Source organism: Boleophthalmus pectinirostris, unplaced genomic scaffold, assembly GCF_026225935.1.
Source record: "Boleophthalmus pectinirostris isolate CB_2022bp ecotype Guang Dong unplaced genomic scaffold, ASM2622593v1 HiC_scaffold_10, whole genome shotgun sequence".
Taxonomy (NCBI): domain Eukaryota; kingdom Metazoa; phylum Chordata; class Actinopteri; order Gobiiformes; family Gobiidae; genus Boleophthalmus; species Boleophthalmus pectinirostris.
Window position 1 is genome coordinate 26,800,467 of NW_026570971.1, and position 25,407 is coordinate 26,825,873.

General features: G+C 38.5%; 2 protein-coding genes and 3 gene segments (V, D, J or C); 2 read left to right on the forward strand and 3 right to left on the reverse strand.

Annotated features, from left to right (window-relative positions):
- The window catches only part of LOC129409397 (excitatory amino acid transporter 5-like), an 8,355-nt gene extending 8,208 nt beyond the window's left edge, over positions 1 to 147 (reverse strand). Inside the window, exons 1-2 of the mRNA XM_055155344.1 lie at positions 141 to 147; positions 21 to 31 (exon numbers count right to left, since the gene is read on the reverse strand). Of these exons, the coding sequence (XP_055011319.1) occupies positions 21 to 31; positions 141 to 147 (18 nt within the window). The remainder of the gene's footprint in view (positions 1 to 20; positions 32 to 140) is intronic.
- Positions 148 to 8,255: 8,108 nt separating this feature from the next.
- LOC129411081 (immunoglobulin kappa variable 6D-21-like) lies at positions 8,256 to 9,294 on the reverse strand. The segment is given in 2 exon segments: positions 8,256 to 8,888; positions 8,972 to 9,294. Coding segments are annotated over 2 exon segments (408 nt in total).
- On the forward strand, positions 9,232 to 10,892 carry LOC110154997 (Ig kappa-b4 chain C region-like). The segment is given in 3 exon segments: positions 9,232 to 9,264; positions 9,659 to 9,758; positions 10,433 to 10,892. Coding segments are annotated over 3 exon segments (447 nt in total).
- A 595-nt stretch (positions 10,893 to 11,487) lies between these two features.
- On the reverse strand, positions 11,488 to 12,076 carry LOC110154968 (immunoglobulin kappa variable 6D-21-like). The segment is given in 2 exon segments: positions 11,488 to 11,839; positions 11,923 to 12,076. Coding segments are annotated over 2 exon segments (348 nt in total).
- Positions 12,077 to 14,984: 2,908 nt separating this feature from the next.
- Positions 14,985 to 24,639, forward strand: zgc:101744 (Receptor expression-enhancing protein 6-like). 2 transcript variants are annotated; one of them, XM_055159487.1, is made up of 7 exons: positions 14,985 to 15,131; positions 15,213 to 15,344; positions 20,866 to 20,959; positions 22,484 to 22,622; positions 23,458 to 23,626; positions 24,096 to 24,148; positions 24,367 to 24,639. In XM_055159487.1, the coding sequence occupies exons 2-6, from the start codon at positions 15,230 to 15,232 to the stop codon at positions 24,131 to 24,133; spliced, it is 555 nt and encodes a 184-aa protein (XP_055015462.1). In that variant the 5' UTR covers positions 14,985 to 15,131; positions 15,213 to 15,229; the 3' UTR covers positions 24,134 to 24,148; positions 24,367 to 24,639. The 2 variants fall into 2 exon arrangements, with proteins under 2 accessions (XP_055015462.1, XP_020774679.2); XM_020919020.2 differs by having other exon boundaries at positions 14,986 to 15,131; positions 24,096 to 24,639.
- The last annotated feature ends 768 nt before the right edge of the window (positions 24,640 to 25,407 follow it).

Sequence of the window (25,407 nt, forward strand, 5' to 3'; positions counted from 1 at the left end):
CACTGTTTTATTAAACTTACTACTGTCAGCTCTGTACACAAAAAGGTACAAAACACTTAATTAATTATTCTATTATACAAAATGTCACATCACATTTTTTGATTCACAGTGAATTTACTGCAGAGAACATAAGATATGACTGGACATAATACCAACTACACCAAGTAATATGAATGGTATAATAATAATAATAATAATAATAATAATAATAATAATAATAATAATAAAAATATTACATTTTCAAATTGCTTCATGTTTTCAATCATTCAAAGTAGAACATGTACAGGTTGCATAAATGGATGATATAATGTTAGAAATAGTAAAAGGTGAGTGAATGTTGTGAGTGAAGTGAGAGCAGTGTGTGGAGGAGAACAGAGCAGAGGTTTTTGTACGGCCTCTTCATCACTTTGTATCACTGTGGTGGATATTTGGAGGAGGAACACAACTCACTGTTGACTGTGAGTATTTTTTAATTTATAATTTATCAGAACTACTTTATTGCTGGCATTTTAGTAGGATTTCTGTCATTTATTATGAATTGGTGATTTTTTAAATATCATTTTTAGCTGTTGTTGTGTAGATCAAAGCTAAACAAACAGAGCCCTAAAAATACTAAGTGTAACAGTTTAGTATATTTTAATTAAATTAAATTAAATTAAATTTAATTAAATTTAATTAGATTTTTATTTATAGTTTATTTATTATATATTATTAAAATATATAAAAGATCATTCTCCAAAATTACACAAAAACAAATATCGGTCATAAAAAATGTTATGAAAATACACCAAATGCTATTTAACGGGGCATTTATTGTTTCTTAAATATATGTTTTATTATAAATTTATATATATTAAAAAAAAAAAATGTGTTTCTCACCTTCCACGGTGGTAGGGGTCTCTCTCACCCTCATTCAGCTCGGGTCCTCTACCAGAGGCCTGGGAGCTTGAGAGTTCTGCGCAGTATCTTTGCCGTTCCCAGTACTGCACTTTTCTGAACTGAGATGTCCATTGTTTTTCCCGGTACTGTTGAAGCCACTCTTCCAGTTTGGGGTTTACAGCCCGAGTGTCCGATCACCACAGGCACCACTGATGCCTTTACTTTCCAGGCTCTCTCCAGCTCTTCCTTGAGCCCCTGGTATTTCTCTAGCTTCTCGTGTTCCTTTTTCCTGATATTACATCGCTTGGTATTGCGATGTCCACCACCACGGCTCTGCTCTGTTTCTTAATCCACCACCACTATGTCTGGTTGGTTCGCCATCACCATTCTGTCAGTCTGTATCTGAAAGTCCCACAGGATCTTGGCTCGGTCATTCTCCACAACCTTTGGAGGTGTTTCCCACCTTGATCCTGGGGTTTCCAGCCCGTACTCTGCACAGATGTTTGCTGTACACTATGCCCGCCACTTGGTTATGTCGCTCCATGTATGCTTTCCCTGCCAGCATCTTACACCCTGCAGTTATGTGCTGGACTGTCTCAGGAGCCTCTTTGCACACTCTACACCGTGGGTCTTGTCTGTGTGGTAGATCTGGGCCTCTATTGCTCGAGTGCCCAGGCCTGCTCCTGAGCAGCCAGGATCAGTGCCTCTGTGCTGTCCTCAGACCAGCCTCTCAAGCCATTGGTAGGATTTCTTGATATCAGCCACTTCAGTTATGTTCCGGTGGTACGCCCCATGTAGGGGTTTGTCCTGCCATGATGGTCCCTCCAGCACCTCGTCCTCTGGATCCCACTGTCTGAGACATTCTCTGAGCACCTCATCTGCCGGGGCCTTGTCCTTGATGTACTCAAGGAGCTTGGATGTTTCATCCTGGACAGTGGCTCCCACACTCACTAGTCCTCGGCCCCCTTCCTTCCGGCCTGCGTACAGTCTCAGGGTGCTGGATTTGGGATGGAACCCTCCATGCATGGTCAGGAGCTTTCGTGTCTTAACATCTGTGGTCTGTATCTCCTCCTTGGCCAGCTTACATCCCTGCAGGGTATCTGATCACTGGCAGGGTGTAGCTGTTGATTGCCTGCACTTTTCTTGCCATTGAGCTGGCTTCTAAGGACTTGCCTCACTCTTTGCAGGTATTTGGCCGTAGCCGCTTTCCTTGTTGCCTCTTCAAGGTTGCCACTTGCTTTGTGGGATACCAAGGTACTTGTAACTGTCAACGTCTGCTATTGTTCCCTCTGGGAGTGACACCCCCTCTGTGTGGACTACCCTTCCCTTCTTTTGTCACCATCCTGCTACATTCTCAAGCCCGAATGACATCCCGATGTCTGTTACTGTAGATCCTTGTGGTGTGGATCAGTGAGTCGATGTCTCGCTCACTCTTAGCGTACAGCTTGATGTCATCCATGTAGAGGAGGTGACTGATGGTGGCCCCGTTTCTGAGTCGGTATCCATAGCCAGTGCGGTCGATTATTTGGCTGAGGGGGTTCAGGCCTATGCAGAACAGTAGTGGGGACAGTGAGTCTCCTTGGTATATGCCACATTTCTTGGACACATGTGCAAGTGGCTTCCCTTGGCTTCAAGGGTGGTTTTCCACAACCGCATCGAGTTTCGCAATGAACGCCCTTAGAGTCCTGTTGATATTGTACAGCTTCAAGCACTCAGTGATCCATGTGTGTGCATTGAGTCATAGGCTTTCTTGTAATCAATCCAGGCAGTGCACAGGTTGGTCTTACGGTTCTGCAGTCGTGGCCGACTGTTCGGTCAACCAGGAGTTGGTGTTTGGCTCCCCTGGTGTTTTTGCATACCTCTCTCTCTCTCTCTCTCTCTCTCTCTCTCTCCTCTCTCTCTCTCTCTTATCTCTATATATATATATATATATATAAATTTATTTATTATATATTTTATTTATTACTGAAGTTGCAATGAATTTTCTGTTTACTGTTTCATATTGATTGTGGATAATAAATTTAAAAGAAATGGCCCTCCAGTCACACTATTGCCCATTTAGTATGAAATGTAGAGCTAAATGAGCTTAAAGCATTAGTAATATATTTAATCTTTTCTAAGTAAAAATATTTTTCTTATGATATTCCTGTATTAAATTGAATCTGAAAAAAATGTACTGAAATGTGTTAATGAGTTAAAAAATCTGCATTACCATTATTAACAGTTTTAATGAATATAATATCAGTTGTCCACAGTTTGTTGGTCAGACTTACAGTGAACAGGAAGTGAAAAACACAGATGTAAATGTCTCTAGTCTTCATCAGTTTGTGCACTGACTGTTTTCTGATGTATTGATTTAACACTGTGTTGTGCTGCCCCCTGTCTGTGTGCAGTGGGAGTACAGCGGCCCACCCTGACCGTCCTGCCCCCGTCCAGAGAGGAGCTGCAGAGGGGCAGTGCCTCGCTGCTGTGTGTGGCCAGTGGGGGCTTCCCCTCTGATTGGACGCTGGGCTGGAGAGTGGGCGGAGCTTCCACAGAGGGTCCCACAGCCCAGAGGTGATGAAGGGATGGCCTCTAAGCCGCATCAGCGTCCTGAGGCTGTCCACAGAGCAGTGGACAGACACATCAGTGAGCTGTGAGGCCCATCGGATGGACGAGCCCAGTCACTCAGAGCCCTGAGTCACTGTCCTGCTCCCAGTGAGACACGTCCACATGAGGACACACTTCACCTGCTCTATGGGACACTCCCTGGGTTTGACTGAGCTCATGGAGGCTCAGGGATAAACATGTGACTCTGCAGCTTCATGTTTTGTGCTAATAAAGCTTGTGCTGATCAAAGCATTTTGTCTTTTGTCCAGTGAATCATGTGGAGTATGAAATATTTCATCTAAGGCTACATTTTGATTAATTACTGTGTATACAATGTTGAGACTTACAATGTGTGTATTTGATATTTGTACAGGAAAAAACAAACAAACAAACAAACTACTGCAAAAAAAATAGACTGTCTACAATCCAACAGATTTCAGATTTGTGACTCAACATGTCCACAATTATTTAATAAAAAAAAAAAAAAAAAAAAAACCTGTTACTTTTAACATTTAAATCACGACTTTGTATTTGAAATTTATGACTCACATAGAGCACGAGTAAATACACTGTGGGAGGGATTCAGATATTATAACATGGTGCCCATGAACTTATGTCAGAATATTTGACTATATGACTGGTGCTTATACATTTCATATTTCTTTGCTGCATTCGGTTAAAGCACATGTGAATTGTGAAGAATTGTCTTGCAAAATAAAGTATACCTGAAATAGCTCCTGCTTCCAAATATTTTTCAGTGGGCCTCAATGCTTCACAGATCTGGGACAGTCTGTTTTATCTTACTCAGCAACACACTCTTGGAATGATTTAAGAATTTAATGGAATCTCCAGAGTCTAGTGTGACCTCAAGAAAAATGTAAAAAAGAGTGTTGACAAAAACATGTATATGCTTTTCTTGAGAGTGGAATTGAATTTACAATCTCATAATTGGTGATTTTCTCCTGGAAAAAAATATAATTAATCACAATGGCACATCCAGAAAAATTACTATACACATTCAAGAATTAGAGATAAATGTTTAGTGTAACTCCACACAGATCAGTGATGTGAGTTCCTCTTGAGCAGCTGCAGTTGTTTCCTGCTCTGGTCTCACTCTGAACAACTCACTGAGGGAGGTTTTTGTACGAGCACAAATCACTGTGTGAACACTGGGGCGTTGGAAACTCTGACAGTAATACGCTGCTGCATCTTCAGCCTGAGCTCCAGTGATCGGTCCTTAGAGAAGTCACTGTGACTCCCACTGCCACTGAACCGAGATGGAGTTTCTGACAGACGTTGTGTAACAAGTTTTAACCAGAGCTTTGGAGATTTACCTGGTTTCTGCTGATACCAGAATATATCCCAAGAAGACCCACCATTGTGATAAACATCTTTGTTAGTTTTACATGTGAGAGTGACTGTGGATCCTGGAGTAACTGTCTGGACTGGAGGCTGAGTGACTGTGACCTGACCACTGCATCCTGTAAAAAACAATATACATTTATGAGAAGAAACAGAGAGAAAAAAGGCAGTGTGTTGTGTTTCAATGTCACTGAGAGTGGAACCTGTGGAGCAGCAGCAGGCCAGTGTCCAGATGAGGATGGTGCAGCCCAGAGCCTGGTGTGTTCACTGACACATGTGAGTCGTGCATTCTTCAGCTCACTATAAAACTTCAGAAGGATCAGCTGACCATTGACCTTTAACCTGCTTGTGCATTTGAAGTAGGAACATCATTTGCATTCAATCATCCAAGGGGAAACAGAAGATGACTTGGCTAAATTAAACATCACTGATATCCTCAGATCTCTTATGTTAGTTTGCATTAGGTTTCAAGATGCAGAAGTCGGGGATTTTCACACTGAAGTGTCATCTTTGTGTTGACAGCTCTTACAGTATAGCTCCCTCTTTTGATGGACCATATTAACAGCAAGTCTGTAATTGTAAATTGGAATAGGCTCTAACATTGTGAACAGAAGGACTGAATCTGACATCATGTTTGTGGAGTGGTGATTTTGTTGTTTTGTCACCGCAGGGTAAAATATGACTGTGCTGTTTGGATCAATCTGTACAGAAAATGTGAAAATATTTAAAATCAACATTTGAATATCTTTGTATTTTTTTAAATAAGCAAGGAATTAAAGGTGCATTGTGTAACTTTTGTGGTGGAGAGTCTGTCATCTGTTTTTCTCATGTGGCAGATGCGAGTGGGTCTACCTTGAGATCTTGTAACTACTGGCTGAACCAATAATTAAACAATAATTAACAATTACAGTAACATAACTCATAATAAAGGGGGGGGGGAAATAACAACGCCATGTGGGAATTGGCCCAGGACCAGTTCATATAAAGGCACATGGGTTTGTTGTTGATGAATAGAGGCATAATTCACATGTATCAAAAGATACAGTTTATTTTATAATTTTTCCTTATGTGGCAAGACCGCTTGAGGGTCTAGCTGCAGTGCCTTACCTGCGTTCCGTGGCGCTGCGCTGGTGGGCTATTTAAGCGCTCCCTTCTCAGTCGTTCCCCCTTCTGGCTCACACGCTCTTCCGGGCCTCTCCTTGTGGCCGCTCTGTCCTCCAGCTCAGGTAACTTTCACTTTGTAAATTCCATACCCGTTACATCAAATTTCCTATCACGTTTCCTTTTAGTGTCGCTGCTTGGCCGCTGCTTGGCCACTGCTTGGCCGGTGCTCTCACCACATCTGATCCCTCGCGTCTCCGAGTCACAGAGCACCTAGGGCGCGCTTTCGTCTCTGGGGATTACGCACTGTCACCTTCAACCACGTATGTTTAGCCCAGATCCTTGCACTGCAGGCTCCGATTTTAATTCCAAAATTTAATTTTCTAGGTGTCAGCGGGGGCCTGCAGCGGCGTGAGGACACCACCTCTGCTGTTTTGTTTGTTCCGTTTTGTTTGCTGTTTGTTTTTGTTTGTTTGTTTGTTGTGTTTTGTGTTGCTGTGTTTTGTTTGCTGTGTTTTGTTTGTTGTGTTCTGTTTTGCTGTGCCTCTGCTTCACATTTGCTTTGTTTAGTTTTATCTTTGTTTTATGTCTGTTTTGCTGTTTTGTTTTGCTTCAGTTTTGCTTTGGGTTTTGGGGTTTCGTTTTGCATTTTCAATATTGTGTACTCGTTCTCTCACTGTAGTGTTTTACTGTTGCTGATTTTTATGGACGTAGCTACTTTTTAAACCACTTAAATCTGTCTTTTAAAATAGAAAGGAATAAAGATTTGTGTAAATGATGGAACCTGGCTCTCTCTCCCTTAATGATATGCTTACCTGTGGGCCTTACATTTAGATTTCATTTCCCCAAACTAGATTTGGGGTGGCGTTGTTGCAGCAAGTCACCATATAAACTTAACATTTCCCGGAGTGTTGAACCCCTCGGTTGCCACACTTAAATTAGTTCATTTTGACAGTAATGTTTCCAGGTGTCGGTTCACAGTTTACTGAAAGACTTTATTCCTAAGACATAAATCCAGTCCAAGCTCAAATCTCTGGAAAACATCAGTACACAGAAACAGCAAGGAAAGGCAAGGCAGCAACAGTGCACTCAACTCCATGGTTCAAGATCTGTATTAGTAGCTGGACGAGTGCGGCGAAGGGCAGAACCCAAACAGCTTTCCTGCCCACTAGCCGGCATGACAGGCAGTACACAGATGCCGCAGCAACATTGGCCCATGGCAGCAAGCACTGAGACTGGTGGACAAGCGGCATCAACGGGAAACCGGAAGCAAGAGTGTGAGGTCAGAGGGTGAGGGGACGGAAAGGGAGCGCTGTTATAGAATGACTGATGTCACTGCCAACCAATAGTCAGACTGCACCCAAGTTGTAGAGCCCACCCACAGGCCTACTCTCACACTCATATTATTGTTTTCTCTGGAATGTTTCACAGTATGGCTTTAAACATTTGTGTCTTCTTGGAAACCAAACCAGGACAAATTATCAGATCTGTGGAGAGGCAAACTCACTTATGGTCAGAATGCCTGAAGTTCTCGGTATTTTTGAGCAATAAAACCCCCTGTAATTGAATAAATGTGAGGCAGATCTGTTTAATGTTACACTGTGGAACATTTGAAGTAGAGCAATGAAGCCCAACTGAAAAGCTCAGCTGCTCAGCGCCGACTCTCCACAGGACACCAGTGTGAACTGGGAGGTGGACAGACAAGAGCTCAAGTTACACAAGACAAAAACTACACTCATCACAAACCAAATGGAACTAGACTGGTGAAAAAAAGAATATATTTACTTCATTTACAAATATTTTTCCTCAAATAGAGGTAAATGGCACCATGGGAAAATATACTGTGAATTTTTTATATTTCCATAAAAAGAGAGGTGTGTTTAAATTTTCATTTATAATAGCACATTTTGTATATGTTTTCAAAATAATATAAATATTTTGAAAGCTAGCAAACTAAACTGGAGTAAAAAAAAAAAAAAATGTATTAAATATTTCTACTAAATTACCAAATAATATAATAACAAAAATAAGTATTGAATGCAGTCTGAGATTTGTAGTGACAGTTTGATGTCAATAATAATCCATAGAAACAAGCAGGTAACGGACCCCCAACCAAAAAGTTACACAGTGCACCTTTAAAGTCTCAAATACATTAGGGTACATAAGATTTGTGGCGTAACATTTCCATAACTAACTTGTAACTGTTCTTGTTGACATATGTGTATGTAAATGTTTGTAATATGCTTACCACTCACATGGAAAGGGAACATTTCACTTAGGGCAAAAAAGGAACAACAAAACATGATAACAATAAAACCATGAGCTTATGTCACAACATTTGTTTTTAATAACTGTATTTTATAACTTTCATGTTTCATTGCTGCATTAGATCAATGCACATGTAAGTGAAGATATAAAAAAATTAATGACAAATGTTATCTATTAATGCTAACTGTCCCACCCTCAAATAAAAGAGAAATATAAATATTGATGAGAAATATAAATTAGATTAAGCATAAGTGAATATTTGGTGTAACTCCACACAGATCAGTGATGTGAGTTCCTCTTGAGCAGCTGCAGTTGTTTCCTGCTCTGGTCTCACTCTGAACGACTCACTGAGGGAGGTTTTTGTACGAGCACAAATCACTGTGTGAACACAGCACCGCTATGATAACTCTGACAGTAATAAACTGCTGCATCTTCAGCCTGAACTCCAGTGATGGTCAAAGAGAAGTCACTGTGACTCCCACTGCCACTGAACCGAGATGGAGTTTCTGACAGACGTTGTGTAGCATATTTTATCCAGAGCTTTGGAGTCTGACCAGGTTTCTGCTGATACCAGTGCATGCGGTCATTGCCATAAACATCTTTGTTAGTTTTACATGTGAGAGTGACGGTGGATCCAGGAGTAACTGTCTGGACTGGAGGTTGAGTGACTGTGACCTGACCACTGCATCCTGTAAAAAACAATATACATTTATGAGAAGAAACACAGAGAGAAAAGGCAGTGTGTTGTGTTCAATGTCACTGAGAGTGGAACCTGTGAAGCAGCAGCAGGCCAGTGTCCAGATGAGGATGGTGCAGCCCAGAGCCATGGTGCGTCCACTGACACATGTGAGTGGTGCAGTCTTCATCTCACTTTAAAACTCAGGAAGGATCAGCTGACCATGTGACCCTCCTCTCTATGGAAATACTGTCTCTGTACTCAACTCTACACTGAACCCACATGTATTAATCCTATTGGAATCATTTGAAATACACACATGTCAACAACACTTTTTTGTCGGACATAAGTATAGTATGAAGTATGAAGCAGTCACACTAGTCACATCAGTAATTAAAAGTACTGCACCTTAAAGACAACATTAGCACGTCACTGTATTATTAAACTTACTACTGTCAGCTCTGTACACAATTCATGCAAAAGGTTTTGCAACTGGGCACAGTTAATTATTCTATTATACAAAATATCACATCCCATTTCTTGATTCACAGTGAGTTTAAAGCACAGAAAATAAAACATGTCTGGAGATAACACTAACTACACCAAGTAATATGAATGCCAGAAAAAAATGAAGAAAAATTTGTTTACAAAAATACTACATTTACACATTTGTTCATGTTTTCAATCGTCCAAAGTAGAAATATGTACAGGTTTCAAAAAATGGATGATATAATGTTAGAAATAGTAAAAGGTGAGTGAATGTTGTGAGTGAAGTGAGAGCAGTGTGTGGAGGAGAACAGAGCAGAGGTTTTTGTACGGCCTCTTCATTACTTTGTATCACTGTGGTACACGTTTGGAGGAGGAACACAACTCATCGTGGACTGTGAGTACTTTTTACTTTATAATTTATCAGGACTACTTTATTACTGGTATTTTAGTAGGATTTTGGTTTTGTATATAGGCTGGTGAATGTTTATCTTTAATTTTTTATTTTATAGTTACAGTTGTATAGGTCAGTGCTAAAGAAACAATGCTCTCAAAAAACACAATTATTATTAGTTTTATTCAGTGTTGATAATGATAAAGAAACACAAAATATGTATAATTAATTTACTGAATTTTCCATAGACTTGCTGATTATGATTATGAGTTTTGCTAGTTTCCTTTTTGTGTTTTAAATTCATGTATTTAACATAAAAGAAATGACTTTCACTTAACACCAATGTCTGTTTATGAACTCAGTCATTTTTATGTTTAATTGTATTTACAACAAGTGAATTAGAAGTAATAAAATAAAAATAGTAAAATAAAATCAGCCCAGTTCAAGTGATCCCCTAAAAAATGTATTCATATTTTTCATGTGTAAAAAATCAACATTACTTCTAACAGTTTTTATGAGTATAATATCAGTCGTCCACGGTTCGCTGGTCAGACTTACAGTGAACAGGAAGTGAAAGACACAGATGTAAATGTCTCTAGTCTTCATCATTTTGTGCACTGACTGTTTTCTGACGTATTGATTTAATGTTGTGTTGTGCTGCCCCTGTCTGTGTGCAGTGGGAGTACAGCGGCCCACCCTGACCGTCCTGCCCCCGTCCAGAGAGGAGCTGCAGAGGGGCAGTGCCTCGCTGCTGTGTGTGGCCAGCGGGGGCTTCCCCTCTGATTGGACGCTGGGCTGGAGAGTGGGCGGAGCTTCCACAGAGGGGTCCCACAGCCCAGAGGTGATGAGAGGGGACGGCCTCTACAGCCGCATCAGCGTCCTGAGGCTGTCCACAGAGCAGTGGACAGACACATCAGTGATCTGTGAGGCCCATCGGAGTGGACAGAGCCCAGTCACTCAGAGCCTGGAGTCACTGTCCTGCTCCCAGTGAGACACGTCCACATGAGGACACACTTCACCTGCTCTATGGGACACTCCCTGGGTTTGACTGAGCTCATGGAGGCTCAGGGATAAACATGTGACTCTGCAGCTTCATGTTACTGTGTTTTGTGCTAATAAAGCTTGTGCTGATCAAAACATTTTGTCTTTTGTCCAGTGAATCATGTGGAGTATGAAACATGAAATCTGCACTTGGCTACATTTAAATTTATATTTGCAACTTTGAATCTCTCTGATCATTTAGTAAAGCAAATACATTAATATTCAATATTTAAATTCAAACAACAGCCAAACTTACCAATCAAGTTTGTAACTATTTTAATTTTAAATGTTTGATTTGATTGAATTGTGTTTTGTTTTTTTTTCTCACCCACACACATTCTAACAAAGTAGATGCTTTTGACCTGATCTCAGTAAGTGTGTAACTCTCATCATTTCCTGCTACAAAATCCCAAATTAAGGTTATTACATAAAGATGAACACATGTAATATTATATGGATGGATTGAACTGGTGGGTTGGTTGTGATGGTGACTGCTTTCTGAGACAAAGTCTAACTCCAGACCCAAATGAACATTTTCTACTTCTGCCAACATGAGGCAATTGAGACTGATAAATGCAGATTGAGAGATTAAAATAATATAAAGGTGAATGTTTGGTGTAACTACACACAGATCAGTGATGTGAGTTCCTCTTGAGCAGCTGCAGTTGTTTCCTGCTCTGGTCTCACTCTGAACGACTCACTGAGGGAGGTTTTTGTACGAGCACAAATCACTGTGTGAACACACCACCGCTATGATAACTCTGACAAGTAATAAACTGCTGCATCTTCAGCCTGAACTCCAGTGATGGTCAAAGAGAAGTCACTGTGACTCCCACTGCCACTGAACCGAGATGGAGTTTCTGACAGACGTTGTGTTGCATATTTTATCCAGAGCTTTGGAGTCTGACCAGGTTTCTGCTGATACCAGTGCATGTAATTATTGCCATAAACATCTTTGTTAGTTTTACATGTGAGGGTGACGGTGGATCCTGGAGTAAACATCTGGACTGGAGGCTGAGTGACTGTGACCTGACCACTGCATCCTGTAAAAAACAATATACATTGATGAGAAGAAACACAGAGAGAAAAGGCAGTGTGTTGTGTTCAATGTCACTGAGAGTGGAACCTGTGAAGCAGCAGCAGGCCAGTGTCCAGATGAGGATGGTGCAGCCCAGAGCCATGGTGCGTTCACTGACACATGTGAGTCGTGCAGTCTTCAGCTCACTATAAAACTCAGGAAGGATCAGCTGACCATGTGACCTTTAACCTGCTTGTGCATTTGAAAGTAGGAACATCGTTTGCATAAACCTGTGCAAGGGGAACAGAAGATGACTTGGCTAAAACACTACTTATTTCCTCAGATCCCCTATGGCAGTTTTCTGAATGATTTACGTTAGATTTCAACATGAAGAAGTAGGGGATTTTTGTGCTGACAGTTCTTACAGTATAGCTCCCTCTTTTGAAGGAACATATTGACAGCAGCAGTAGACCCAACACTGTGAACAGGACTGAATATAACATCTTGTTTCTGGAGCAGAGATTTTAATGCTTTGTCACCACAGGCTAAAATATGACTATTACTGCTACTACTAGTACTGGTTGATAAGCTGATTACATTTCAAATCAATTCTTCACTATTTCTTAAGAAACTTACAAAACAGTTGTGTTGTTTTGCTATGTCTGTTAAAATTTTAGCATATGAGGGAGAAGGGGAAAAAAATCTATCAGAGCAGTGTGTTATAATGGTGCAGGGCATGCATGAGAGATGTTGGTCAGAGGTGAGGTGAGCTGTAGGTGAAACAGAGGGTCAAGGTGGCTAGTCCTCACTCTTCACAGTTCCTGGTTCAATCCCTGTGTTGTCTGGGCATTCCTTTACAGAGTTTGCATCGTCTCACTGGGTCTGGGTGTGTTTCCTCATCAGCCGAATACATGCACCATTGGTAAAAATCCTCTAGCTAAAGTAGTCCTGACAAAGCAATCACGGCCATGGAGATGGGTCGTCAAGCACTGTGATGTGATGCTCATTACTCCTGAGAGGCACACTGGTGAAACAGTCAACCTTACATGAAACAGGCTTTATTGATTTGTAGTTCAGAAGATGCAATTACATTTTCAGTTCTGTTCTTTTTTAAATAGAGCAGGCATTTTTGGACATTTTTGCACTAAACACCATTTCATTGCTTTGAAATATCTGACCTCAACAGCGGTTGAGGGAGAAGCAGTGAAGCTTATCTTTTACAGTAAACACATTTGAATGCACCTGCCTTTGTGGAAGTGAAAGACCTGAAATAGAACTCAGATGTGTAGTTTAAGTCCCCATTGTCTTTCCCAAAATGTGTCACTTTTGTAAGTAATTTGCATTAACAGTTTGGGTGCAGTAATTATTCTACGAAGCACTAGCTACTTTTTCTTAGATGGATGTAGAACTCCCTCTGCTGGGTCAATGCTCGTACTACAAACCAACAGACTTAAGTCGACTGTCAGAGCCACAAAGCAGAACAGATTGTTTGATTTTAAAGAACGAGTGAAATGCAGAAAACAGCTTCCCCACGGAAAGTAATAAACTGAACCCTACTAACAACTACTCCTGAGTGCGGATATAAATCCAATATTGTTACTCAATGCATCTGCCAAACAAGATTTTTTGAAAGATGTTAAACAGATCATAGTTTTAAAAGCATAATATAACGCAATTTGGTTTGAATTCCCACCTCCGTCCACTTATTGAAGCTGAGGATTACTGTAAAAACAATATAATAAAACTTATTTCTGTCCCAGCTTCAGCAACAATAATTCTTTTCCTCACTGATTTAAATCACATAAATGTTTGACTGATTTTTGCATTTGACAGATTTCAAGTTTTTCAGGAAAATACAAAAATAAACTGCATATGTCAATTATGTTTTTTTGTGTTTTTTTTTGTTTGTTTGTTTCTTACGAAAGAGCATTGTAGTCAGTGAAAAAAAAATCTCGTAATTACGAGATAGTATCCCCCCCCCCTCGTAAAAAAAAAAATGTCGTAAAAACAAAATAAACTATCTCGTAATTACGAGATAATTACTGACTACAATGCTCTTTCGTAGTTTCTTTTTGGGCTGTTAAAATCTTTCTGATTTCCCAAGGACAAACCTACACCTACAGATGCAGCAGGGTCCGGGGAGTACAGTGTTACTCAAAATTAAATTTGAAAAAGGTAGCAAGCTGGCAAAATGTGAGATAAATAAGGTTTTTTTTTTTTTTTTTTCAGAAATGATTTCAGTATATGATAAAAAAAAAAAAAAAAAAAAAAAAAAAAAGATCTGTTCCTCTATCAGAGCAATTTTGCTGGTGTTTCATGAATAACTGATTTCAAGAACAAACATGTCCCCCTTCTGGTTGTCTGATGAGCATATTTAGGCCACTGTCTCCAGGTGGTCATACCTACTTTGTCCCACTATTTAACTGATGTAGCATTATTACCTCCGCCAAGGAGGTTGTTTTTGCCGGCGTTTGTCTGTTTGTTTGTTTGTTTGTTTGTCTGTTAGCAACATAACTCAAAAAGTTATGGACCGATTTTTATGAAATTTTCAGGATTTGTTGGAAATGTGAAAAGGAAGAACTGATTTCATTTTGGGGGTGATCCGGAAGAAATCCTGGATTCTGGATCACTTTGAAATTTTAGTTAACATTGTGGTAAATGGGGCCAAAAAATTTGTTTCTCAATATCTCGGTTAATTATTTACCAAACCGCATGAAATTTGACTCAGGGATGGACAATGGGATCCTCTTTCATATTCCAAAGGCTGATCCGGATCTGATCCAGAAGACTGATTTTATCGCAATTTATATAAAAATGGGGGTAGTCCTTGGCGGAGGTCTGCGCTCTCTGAGTGCTTTTCTAGTTTGTTTATTTGATGATGGATTTACGAAGAAAACATGACACACACACACACACAAAAAAAAAAAAAAAACTCAGAAAATGTAATTTTTAGGGGTGCTGCTTTTACTAACTTTCATGTCTGTCCCTTCATTATTTCACCCCTTACATATATATCATTATGCATGCCTACTAAATAGTGTACCCAACTCAACTATGAAGAAATAAGGCTGAGTTAACTGTCCAATACATTAAATTGGCAATAATCACAAAATGCCGACGGTAAATATCCACTTCGACCATGGACTGTGTGACTTCGGTGCGCCTTTTTAATCACCTGCTGTTCATACGTCATCCAAACGGATCGCTCTGATTGGCTAGCGGTCATTCAAACCCCTCCCACCACAGCTCGGCTAACAGTCAGCAACAGCCTGCCACCATCAGCAGGCAGAGCAGCGGGGTAAAAATACTTATCCAAGGTTAGCAAAACGGCTTTTAACTCTCCATGAATCCATCTAAACTTGTATTTAACTTTTGCAATGTCTGATTTGATCCTGCAGGAAGCGAGAGCCCGAAAATGAGTCAGTACAAGGAGCGTTTCGTGGCTCTGCTCCACGAGAAGAACTTTGTGACAGATCAGCTGGCTGTCCTAGAACAAAAAACGGGAGTGAAGAGGGAATATATCGCCTCGGGTAAGTTAACGACGAGTAACCGGACACTGGTGCTTTTAAAACTGTCAAAGCATGCATTTTACACCGCGTACGATCATCAGGATACGAAAACAATCACCCTGAAACTACGCGTATTGTTTTGGTTAGTTGTGCAAACTTTAAAATGACATTTAATGGTATCCACGGTTCAGTTAAGTTTATTTGCTGACATCAAACCTCTCAAGTGTATTTGTAATGTAATGTTCCAGAAGGATTATTTATTTAATGCATTTAACAAAAACGTTAGCTCCATAGTTGGTTCAACGTTTCGTAAAGTCTCACTATTTAAATAAAACATAAAATGAAATGATAATGGGTTCCCTATCCAGAGAATTGGCTTAATAAAAAGATTTCAGAAGTACAAGAAGATCACTTTAAAGGTGTAATTTGTAACTTTACAGGTGGAGAGACTTTCACCTGCTTGTCTCCATGGAGATGTTTTTGATTTGCCGGGAATGTTGCACAGTATGAATTAACATTTAACTTTAGCTGTGTCCGATCACAAGGTTATTCAGAAAGATCACAAACTAAGAAGCTGCTTTTGATGCTTTAGAGTTTGTTTCAAAAATAATCTTTGGACTGGAATTAAAACATTTGAAATAAAATAAACGCAAGCTAAATAAGATTAATGCAAAGATGAGCAACATTCCAGACAAGACAACAATATCTCCATGGAGACAAGCAAGTTACATAGTGCCCTTTTTCATATTACACAAACTGGGACTTCATTATGATGTGACACAAGATCCATCCAGACACCACAGAGGGAACTACCAAACTAAATACAATGGGGCATGTTTAGTATAAAAAGGAACTGAAAGTCTGTTGGGGAAAATGGGATATGATTAGTGTTATGTCTGCTCAGACTTCAGTAGTATAACCTAAGCCTGTCACGATATATTGTTGAAGTAAGCAAAAGATGTTCATTTTGTCTTCTTATAAAGAAGTTATTGTTGAAGTAAATATAGATGATAAACGATAATATTAACAAATTAATTCCTCTGACACAATGACCCAAGGGCAGATTTAAAACAAAAAACTATTCAAAATCTACAATTTTATTAAACAAATCATGAGCTGCATTAAATAGCAGAATTAAACACTTGAGTCCTTAGTTTGCATCTGTAATGAGTCATAGAAGTTATTAATTCAACATTTTACAGCTTAAATCTTATCATATAGCCAAAAAAATAACCAACAATCTCCCATTAGAGCAAAGACAAAGTACACAAGATAAACGCTGAAGAGAAAAGGTAGAACTGGGTCATAAAAATTTTTTTAAAAAAGCAGTACAGGTGCTCTAAGTACTTTAAGTATATTCATTGTCTGTGTGCCTCGGGTTTGTACCTTTTCCAGTAACGGCTACATTCTGTTGAGTACACAAGATAACTATTGACCACCCCAAAATATATTGTTCCACCTTTCAAATATTGAACAATATAGTAATTATCGTGACCGGTATTGGCACTACCTTCTGATCTAATTTCACATCCTGTCGTCACTTTTACTACCCTCCTCCAGTCTGAATGCCAAAGTTCATTCAGCTCCAACCTTTATTCTACATTTTTAGATTAGAGTAGCCTTGTAATCTTTCTCACATGCTTTTTCAACGCACTTTTGCCCTTTGCTGTAACATAGGCAGCGTCCAATCCCATATGAACTGCCACAGCTGGTATTTTTGTCAGGTCCTCAAGTATCAAGCACAAGAGAGGAAAGGGGGTGACTATTTGGGAGGACTGGTTATTCAGCTATATGTGTTTCATGTCTAGCTTGGAGGTTTTTGGCTCTGGTGAAGCTGAAATACAATCAACAGATGCCAGTCTAAACAGGCGGACGTTGATAAGCCCTGCCAGTAGCACAGGAAATGGGCCAAACCAGAGTGACCTAGTTTTAAATTAACAATCGATCTGTTAAGTTTGTGCAGCAGTTACGTTGTTTGACATTCATGTTCAAGTGCAAAAAGAAGCGTGTGAAATGTGTGCAAATGTTGTGGCTAAGGTTGGTTAGATCAGGATCAAACGCTACCATCTGCAAATAGCTCAGGGATAGGCTATTTTCAGTGACTGCCCGTTTCAATATAGCAATATGAACCTCTGCATTACTCACTGTAAATGTAAGTAAGACTGCAGTGCGTTTTTTAATCTGAATCAAAATTAGAGTTGTTAAAAAATTTGTACCAGATAATAAGTGGTACTAAAGTTGATATCAAAACTAAACAAGTATTGATTCAGAAAAAAGGAAGTGTACATTTTGACTTTCTTCTGAATGTTACAGAATTCTCAGAACTAGTAGAAGGCCACAACGTAATGTTAAAGAAACAACTTTTTTGTTTTGAAAATTACATTCTGTTGTTAAAAAGGGATTAGTGGTGTTGAAACTTGTAATGAATATCAAAGCCTTTACTAGGGATGCCTATGCTGGTATCGAATATCGGCACAGATACTGTAAAATCTGCTGGATGATGTATTGGTTCCATGAAAAGGGTTTCAGCCAATACCCTGGTTAGGCCTTTAATTGGATGTAATAAGACTATAGTATTTTCAGACTGATTTTGTCCTAGAACATCTCATTAGATTTGAATTTTCATTCATACAAAGCTAATTTGAAGACAACACAACTGGATCTCTTGTTTAATACTGCACATTAAAATTCAAATAAAAGGGTAATTCAAACAGTTTATCAAATTGTATTCAAGATTGTTGTGCTAAATTGGAAGAAAGCTCCATTTTGTGTATCTGTTATACTTCTCATTTGGTGGCTAAGTTGAAGAAAGCCTGTGACTCAAATTCATCATGACTTCACTTTAAACACACTGTTTTTGTAAATTCCCAGTTTTAAGTCTCGCCCTAGTTTACTCTCATGATTATTAGTGCACCTCCATACACAAACACAAAATGGGCTGTTAAGCAAATATCTCAACTCCTGAGTAAATACCAGGAGCATGAGTCTGCTCTCTGCATTTAACAGGGCTGAGTAAATTATAGTGGTCCTAACACAGCCACTCCAGTACTGCGTAGTTCAGTGAGTTAAAAGACAGTCATTTGTCATTTTGGTCACTTGAACAGCTTGTACACAGAATAGATTACAGGTTACATAATGCAATGTAAAATACTCAGCTGTTTGCTCATTGTTGTGAGCTGTTTGTCAAGTTGAAGTCAGCTCTCAGTTTGTTTTTGTGCAGAATTTTTCTCAACATCACAGGTCTATGGTGCTGAAGTGTAAAGATGAGAAAAACGGTTTCTGTCTTGCCTCAAAAAGGAATTTCTGATCAAACCAAAACACACACACAGTGTAGCACTTCCTGTATTACCACATGACATCACATGGTAGAACTGAGTGTGCAACATGTAACTCTTTTTTTTTTTTTTTTTTTTTTTGTCCAGTTCAAATGTAAACACTTGGAAAAAAAAATCACACAAGATCGTTTTTCTTCGTGAGTGCACAATCTTGTGGCAATTTTGTCACACCATCCTTAGGAAATGCATATTGCTGGTTTCAGATGACAACACAATATTCTATAGGCCAATATTATTTAATACAGATGGGGGCTGCTAGCATATTTATTAATAGTTACGATGTACTTTGTAATTAATAGTTGAAATCTGGCTTGTGCCCCAATCTGAGAGTATGATAATGACAATAATCTTTGCTTTGTTTCACTTCAATTTATATGATGAAATGACTTTTTAAGCACTTTTAGATGTTAGTTCTTTGGATTATGACAGAACCAAAGGCTTGTCCAGGCATTTTAAAAGGAAAAAGTATGTATATTGTGAAAATATCATATCAAGTTATATCCCTGTTTTTGGAGCTGGAAAACCAAATCTTTATACAGCTTGGGATCTAACAAAACTTTATTATGTACCAAATGTCCCTAGAGATGCATTGGGGGAAAAAAAACATGTAAAAATTTAAACAAAAGAACCATGGAACGACGTGATACAGTTAACACTATATCCATGGGTTTCAGAATGATGTGAAATTAGGACCGTTGCCATAGCAATACAACTAAATTAAAAACTAAATATGTACTTGACTTATTATTGATTCCTTTTTTTTGTTGCAGCTCATGTCTTTTTAATGACAGTGTATTTAAAAATCAGTTTACTGGAATGATCTTGCTTTGTGTCAGTGGTATAAAGTAGTTTCAGTATTACAATTTATCACAATATTTATCTGTAGCAATATTTCATATGTTATCATGACAGGCCTACAGATAACATTATGTGACTAATAATTACATAATCCTTACTCTGCTAATGTGATGATTCAAATTGCAATTTTAATTCAATTGCACTAACTTCTTGCAGCCATCCTCTGGATCCTACAGCAGATATTTGGATACGCCTTAGCACGTGCAAATTACATGCAAATAACCGGTGTCGGTTAGAGCTTTGTCTCAGTTAACCCTTCATGTACTGATGTTGTTTATTGCTACTTTTAATTGTTGTTGCAATGTATGTATTAGATTTGCGTGGTACACTATGTTATCTTTTCAGCTCAGTATGGACCACTGAGACCTTATGGCTGGCTTGATAATATTATTGACTCAGCAGGGTTCACCTATGGAAAATAATGGTAATACGCTGACCTAATAAAATAGCTGGTATTTTGTGAAGTCAGCAAGCTAGCCTTTATTTACTGCAGTGAGGGCTTTGTCTCTGCTGCAAAACTCTATTTAAAACCATAGCTTACTCATTGATGCATGTGTCTGCTGTTGGTTATGGTGTGGTTATTATTATAGTGGCTGGCTATGCAAACCCTGGTTCTTATGAGGAATCTTTCACTGAATTGTCAAACATGCTTAAGTCAGGGTTATAGCAGCCACGTGCAAAATGTGTACTCAGATAGAATATCCGGGAAACTGTGTTTTGCTAAGACTTAAAGGCATTATATTATGGAAAATCGACTCTTGTGAACTTTAATCCATGTATAATGTTGTTACCTCCTGAAAAACATATCTGGAATTGCTTTCTTTCATTTACATGATTGAGTAATCTTTTTATTTTTATTGTGCATCTCCAAAGCTCAAAATGCTCTGCTCCACCTTGTGATGTCATGTTTTGGTTATTTGTAAGCAGCTACTTTTTACCTTTTAGTTCAGTAGAAATGGGCAATCCTGAGGCTAAAATTGTACAAATGATTATAGTGAAGGTTTGTGGAGTTTAAAAACAGAGTGGAGCATTTCCTGTATTACCACCACATCACATGGTAGAACTAAGTGTTTGAGAAAATAACCTAAGTATGCAGGGTTTGTGTGTTAAATGTATGAATGAAACAAAACACAACTCCAGGTATGTTTTTGACAAGGAAAAAATATTAAAATATATGTCAGAAAATAGTAATAGAGAGTAATATGGCCCCTTCAAACTAATGCCTCTTGTCACCTGGCAATGCAGTGCTCATACATCCAGCTCTTACACAACCTCACTTGATATAATTCTCAAAATAAACATCAGCTGCAGATTAAAGTATTGGTATTGACTAACCTGTTTCTCTGTAGGTGGCCTGGGATTAGTCGGACTGTACCTTCTCTTTGGATATGGAGCCTCGCTGCTCTGCAACCTGATTGGCTTCATTTATCCTGCTTATTTCTCGTATGTATTGCCACACTACAGTTTGTATGACTATTTTTTTTATTATTATATTATAATATTTATTATTATTTTTTATCATTTATCATTTGTTTAGTCTTAGTTTAGGCACTGGATATTTCTGTTTTCCATTGGTCTTTGTTTATTTCCCAAAATATGTTGTTAGAATAGATTAATTTATACATTTATTCATATGGCACCTATATATATATGACACTGCAAAAAACCTTACTTTTACTTGTGATTTTGTTATTATCAATGGAAAACAATGCAATTTTTTTCCTTGTATTCATTACTGTTTTCCATTTTATTTGACTAATTTTCTTTTTCATCATTACTGTTTTTAAACAACAGTCAAATTTAATCCTTGAAAATCCAAACTGTGCTCTCAATAACTTTATTTTTCTGACAGAAGTTTGGCTGTAGACCTATTTTTTAAAAGCTCCAAGATGATCACTGACGATTTAAAACGATTGGATCTCAATTTGATTGAGATTTAGTTAAAGCCACCGCCCTGGTAAAATGGAATTACTTGAAACTCAATTTTAAAAACGCTGCTTTAATAAAGCATGCCTTCCTGTAAAAGTACCTTTTCTGTTTGAATAAAGGAGGGTTGTCAAAATAAATTGATACCTAGATACTCATTGATACTAAAACTACTATTGACACTGGACCCCTTAACCTAGAGCAGCACATAGGCCTGTCATATAATAAATTTTGAAACATGATATTTTGCTACAGAGACATACTGCAATAAACGATATACAGCAACTCCTGTCATAAAAATCTTAAAGCAGGATTATCCCAGTAAACAAATTTTAAATGGACAGTATCACTCAAAGGCCTGAGCTGCAACAAATACAATGCAGAATGAAGTTATAATTAGCCATAGAAGTCACTTATATAACCTTTTTAGAGCTCAAATGTTATTGTATTACAACTAAATAGTCATTGGTTACATTTTTATATAGCACTTTTCCACCTTCAAGGCACTCAAAGCACTTTACATTAAGGAACCACTCACCCATTCACACACACACATTCATACACCAGTGTACACAGACACTAGGGGTGAGGTGGTTTAAGTGTCTTGCCCAGCGACACAGCGGAAGCTGTGGGAGCTGGAATCACACTGCTAACCTGTGGGTCTGTGGATCTGATCGATCAGCCAGTGATTTATGTCGAAGTTTCGAACCGCCACCCTTCAGAACCAGTGGGCAAACACTCTACAACCTGAGCTACTGTACCCCAAATTTCCCAAAATTTATAAATAAATTGTCCACATGACAAATACTGAACGCCAAAATTTCCAGCTTTCATATATTAATCGATATAGTAATTAATTATCATGACAGGTCTAGCAGCACAAAGGGCCCATTCCACTAAACACAGTAGCTACTTCTTTTAGACATTGTAGTAAAAAGAGGAGATGTTGTCTCCTCTGGCACAGCTCTGTCCTTGTGTAGAATCACACTGAGTTTGCTGGTGCCCCCAGAAGCTGAGCTGGCACCTGTCTGTGTGTTTCAGCATCAAGGCCATCGAGAGCAACGTGAAGGAGGACGACACCCAGTGGCTCACCTACTGGGTGGTGTACGGCCTCTTCAGCATCGCAGAGTCCTTTTCTGACATCTTCCTGTCCTGGTTCCCATTTTACTACGCTGGAAAGGTGCACTCCCTTACACTAAAGTGTCTTACGTCATGTCTACTCCTAATGTTTTTGTTTATTTTGATGTATCTGGTTTTGTCTTACTTGGATAAACTTTTATATAGTTGACAGAATTATATTTTCTTCTGCTATGGATCCTACCTCGATGATGGCGGGATTACACAGACATTTTAGATAAACTTTATTTAGCCACATGGACACAGTAGTTCATTGTAAAAGAATCCTAAAAGCCCTATTAGTTACAAAATAGAATAGATAAGTAAAAGAAATAATAGAGCTGTTAGCTTAGTTGTCACCAAAAACCCAGAAATGTATTTTATGGTTCATGTCACCTCACAGCAGTGAAAAATCATTATTCATAGGTGGTGAGATGTTGACAATATAATGATTTGACTGTTTACCTGTCCATATCTTTGTATCTAGCTATAGGTTTCGGAATGATGAAAAATTGGGATTGTTGTCATAATTATTAACGATTTGAAACAAAACCGATTTTTTGAATGGGAAAAATGTTGCATAGAATAGGAATCTGAAATGCAGATTTCTGCACTTAGTGCCAGTTCTAGGGTCTAATTCTAGGGTCTAGTCACTACTGGAAATGAAAAGCTTCAACATTTATACATTTTTTGGATATTTCTTATGAGAATACCAATTAATCAATAGGAAAAACTGCATATTGCCCCCATCTGGGAGTACGACATCACCACATTCTAGTACACCAAAACAAATACCTGTACTTTTATCCATTTCCATTTTCGACATGCTTATATCTCTGTTTAATATTTTAACATAGTTGTCATTTGTTAGTATGTGTTCACTTTTGTCCCTGCCCCAGTGCCTGTTCCTGATCTGGTGCATGGCCCCTGTGAGCTGGAACGGCTCAGACATCCTGTACAAACGTGCCATTCGCCCCTTTTTCCTGAAGCACCAGGCCGCCATGGACCGAGTGGTCAACGATCTCACCAACAAAGCCAAGAACATCACTGACACTGTAGCAAAGGAAGGTGAGGAGACATCGTAAACTACTGTGCTCTTGTCACAGAATTTTCATCATTTTTAAAGCAGACCTATAATGCCAAATTGACCTTCAGAGTTGTAGTTGTTTCCCTTCCCTCTAAAAGTAGTTTTAGAGTGATTCCTGCATAGTTTTATCTTTATTCAGCAGCATCACATGGTCATTTTGGTACAAATAATAGGAAAAAATCTGCTATTCGCTAGTGTGATCTGCAGCTATCCATTGGACTTTTTGTTGTGATGACGTTTATAACAGTGTCTGCTCCTAAAACCGGTATTTTCAGAGCATTTTCATCCAGAATGCACTAGACTAAGGATCACTTGGATCAGTCACTCTACAAATTAGAATCAGTAAATGAGAAGGGAAAATTATTCAGACATGTCTTCTTTAACACATCTCTTTGACATCAATGCATGCTGAAATTCATTATTCCTTTTTTTTTTTTTTTATTCGTCCAGCTGTTAACAAGGCTCTAAACCATGACAAAGACCAGTGAAGACGTCTGAGGAGTGTGAGTGCGAGATAAAGTTTGTGTCTTTTCTTTTCTGTGAAGATGGTGGATTTCTGAGGCTTCACGGTCCTGAAAATAAAGAATAAAAACTGCTCAGCAACACCATTTTACCTCTGTTGGTACTGGCAATGACAATTAAGTGAAAATGTGACCTTTGTATAGGAATAACTTATTTTTTTGGAAACACTAATCAGGTACTTGATATTTTGAATTTTCAGGTTTTCAACAAGCTGAGCCAAAAGTGACCCCAAATGACACTTGAATTGACAGGGTTGCCTTTATTTTAACATTTTTACCATCTTTGTTAAAACATTTTAACACTGCTGTGAAATAGCCTTATTATTTCCAACTGTGCCAAGTAGCATTGAAGGTCTGAGGGTTTATGAAGGTTTCATCTTTTAACTGGAAAGTCTATGTCTTTTGTATGTCTTAATTTATCGACTTATTGTGCTAATAAAAATAACAAAACTGGAACTTGAATAACTAAAGAAGTGTTTCATGCTTGTTCTGTTTCCAAGTGTCAGTCTTTGCACATCATGTTTTTATTTGCACCAAAATACATTGTTCACACACCACAGATCTCCATAATTGTGTTTTGTGGCTGGGGACACAGAAGGAAATTGCATTTTTAGATCTGTAACCTCGGCAGATTTGGCTCTTCCTTTTCCATTAAATGTGTTGCTGAACAGTTGTTTGCTATACATCTATCCCCCTCAGTGCCTTGGGGGGGCTATAAAGTATTAAACTAAAACATCTTTAAACTGTCTTGTACTGAACAGCTGTGAACGCATCCAATTAGACTGTCACAGATGTAAGTTCAGGCTTGCAAAAAAGACACTTCAATTAACTTTTCCAATCTATTTAATTTAGCAGTTTATAAGAAACAATGTGACAAAAGATGATCATTATTTAAAGGCCCCATATTAGGCTGTTTTCTGACCTATGTTACAATGTTTCCATATCAAAACCTTAGTCTGAGTTGTATTGACACATGTTTAACACTTGTTTTAAATTCTCTGAAACAGAAAACACTCTTTCATGTTGTGATATCATGTGTTAATATAGGAAGTACTCCACTGTGTTTTTGAAGTCAATACATACGCCTTCACTTGAGTGATTTGGACAATTTCAACCCTGGAAATGCCCATCTGTACTGAACAAAAGGTAAAAGGTAGTGAGATGCAGACAGACTAATAATACTTAAACTTGTGAATAAAACAAAACACCAGGTATGTTTTTTGAGAAAGTAACATAAAATA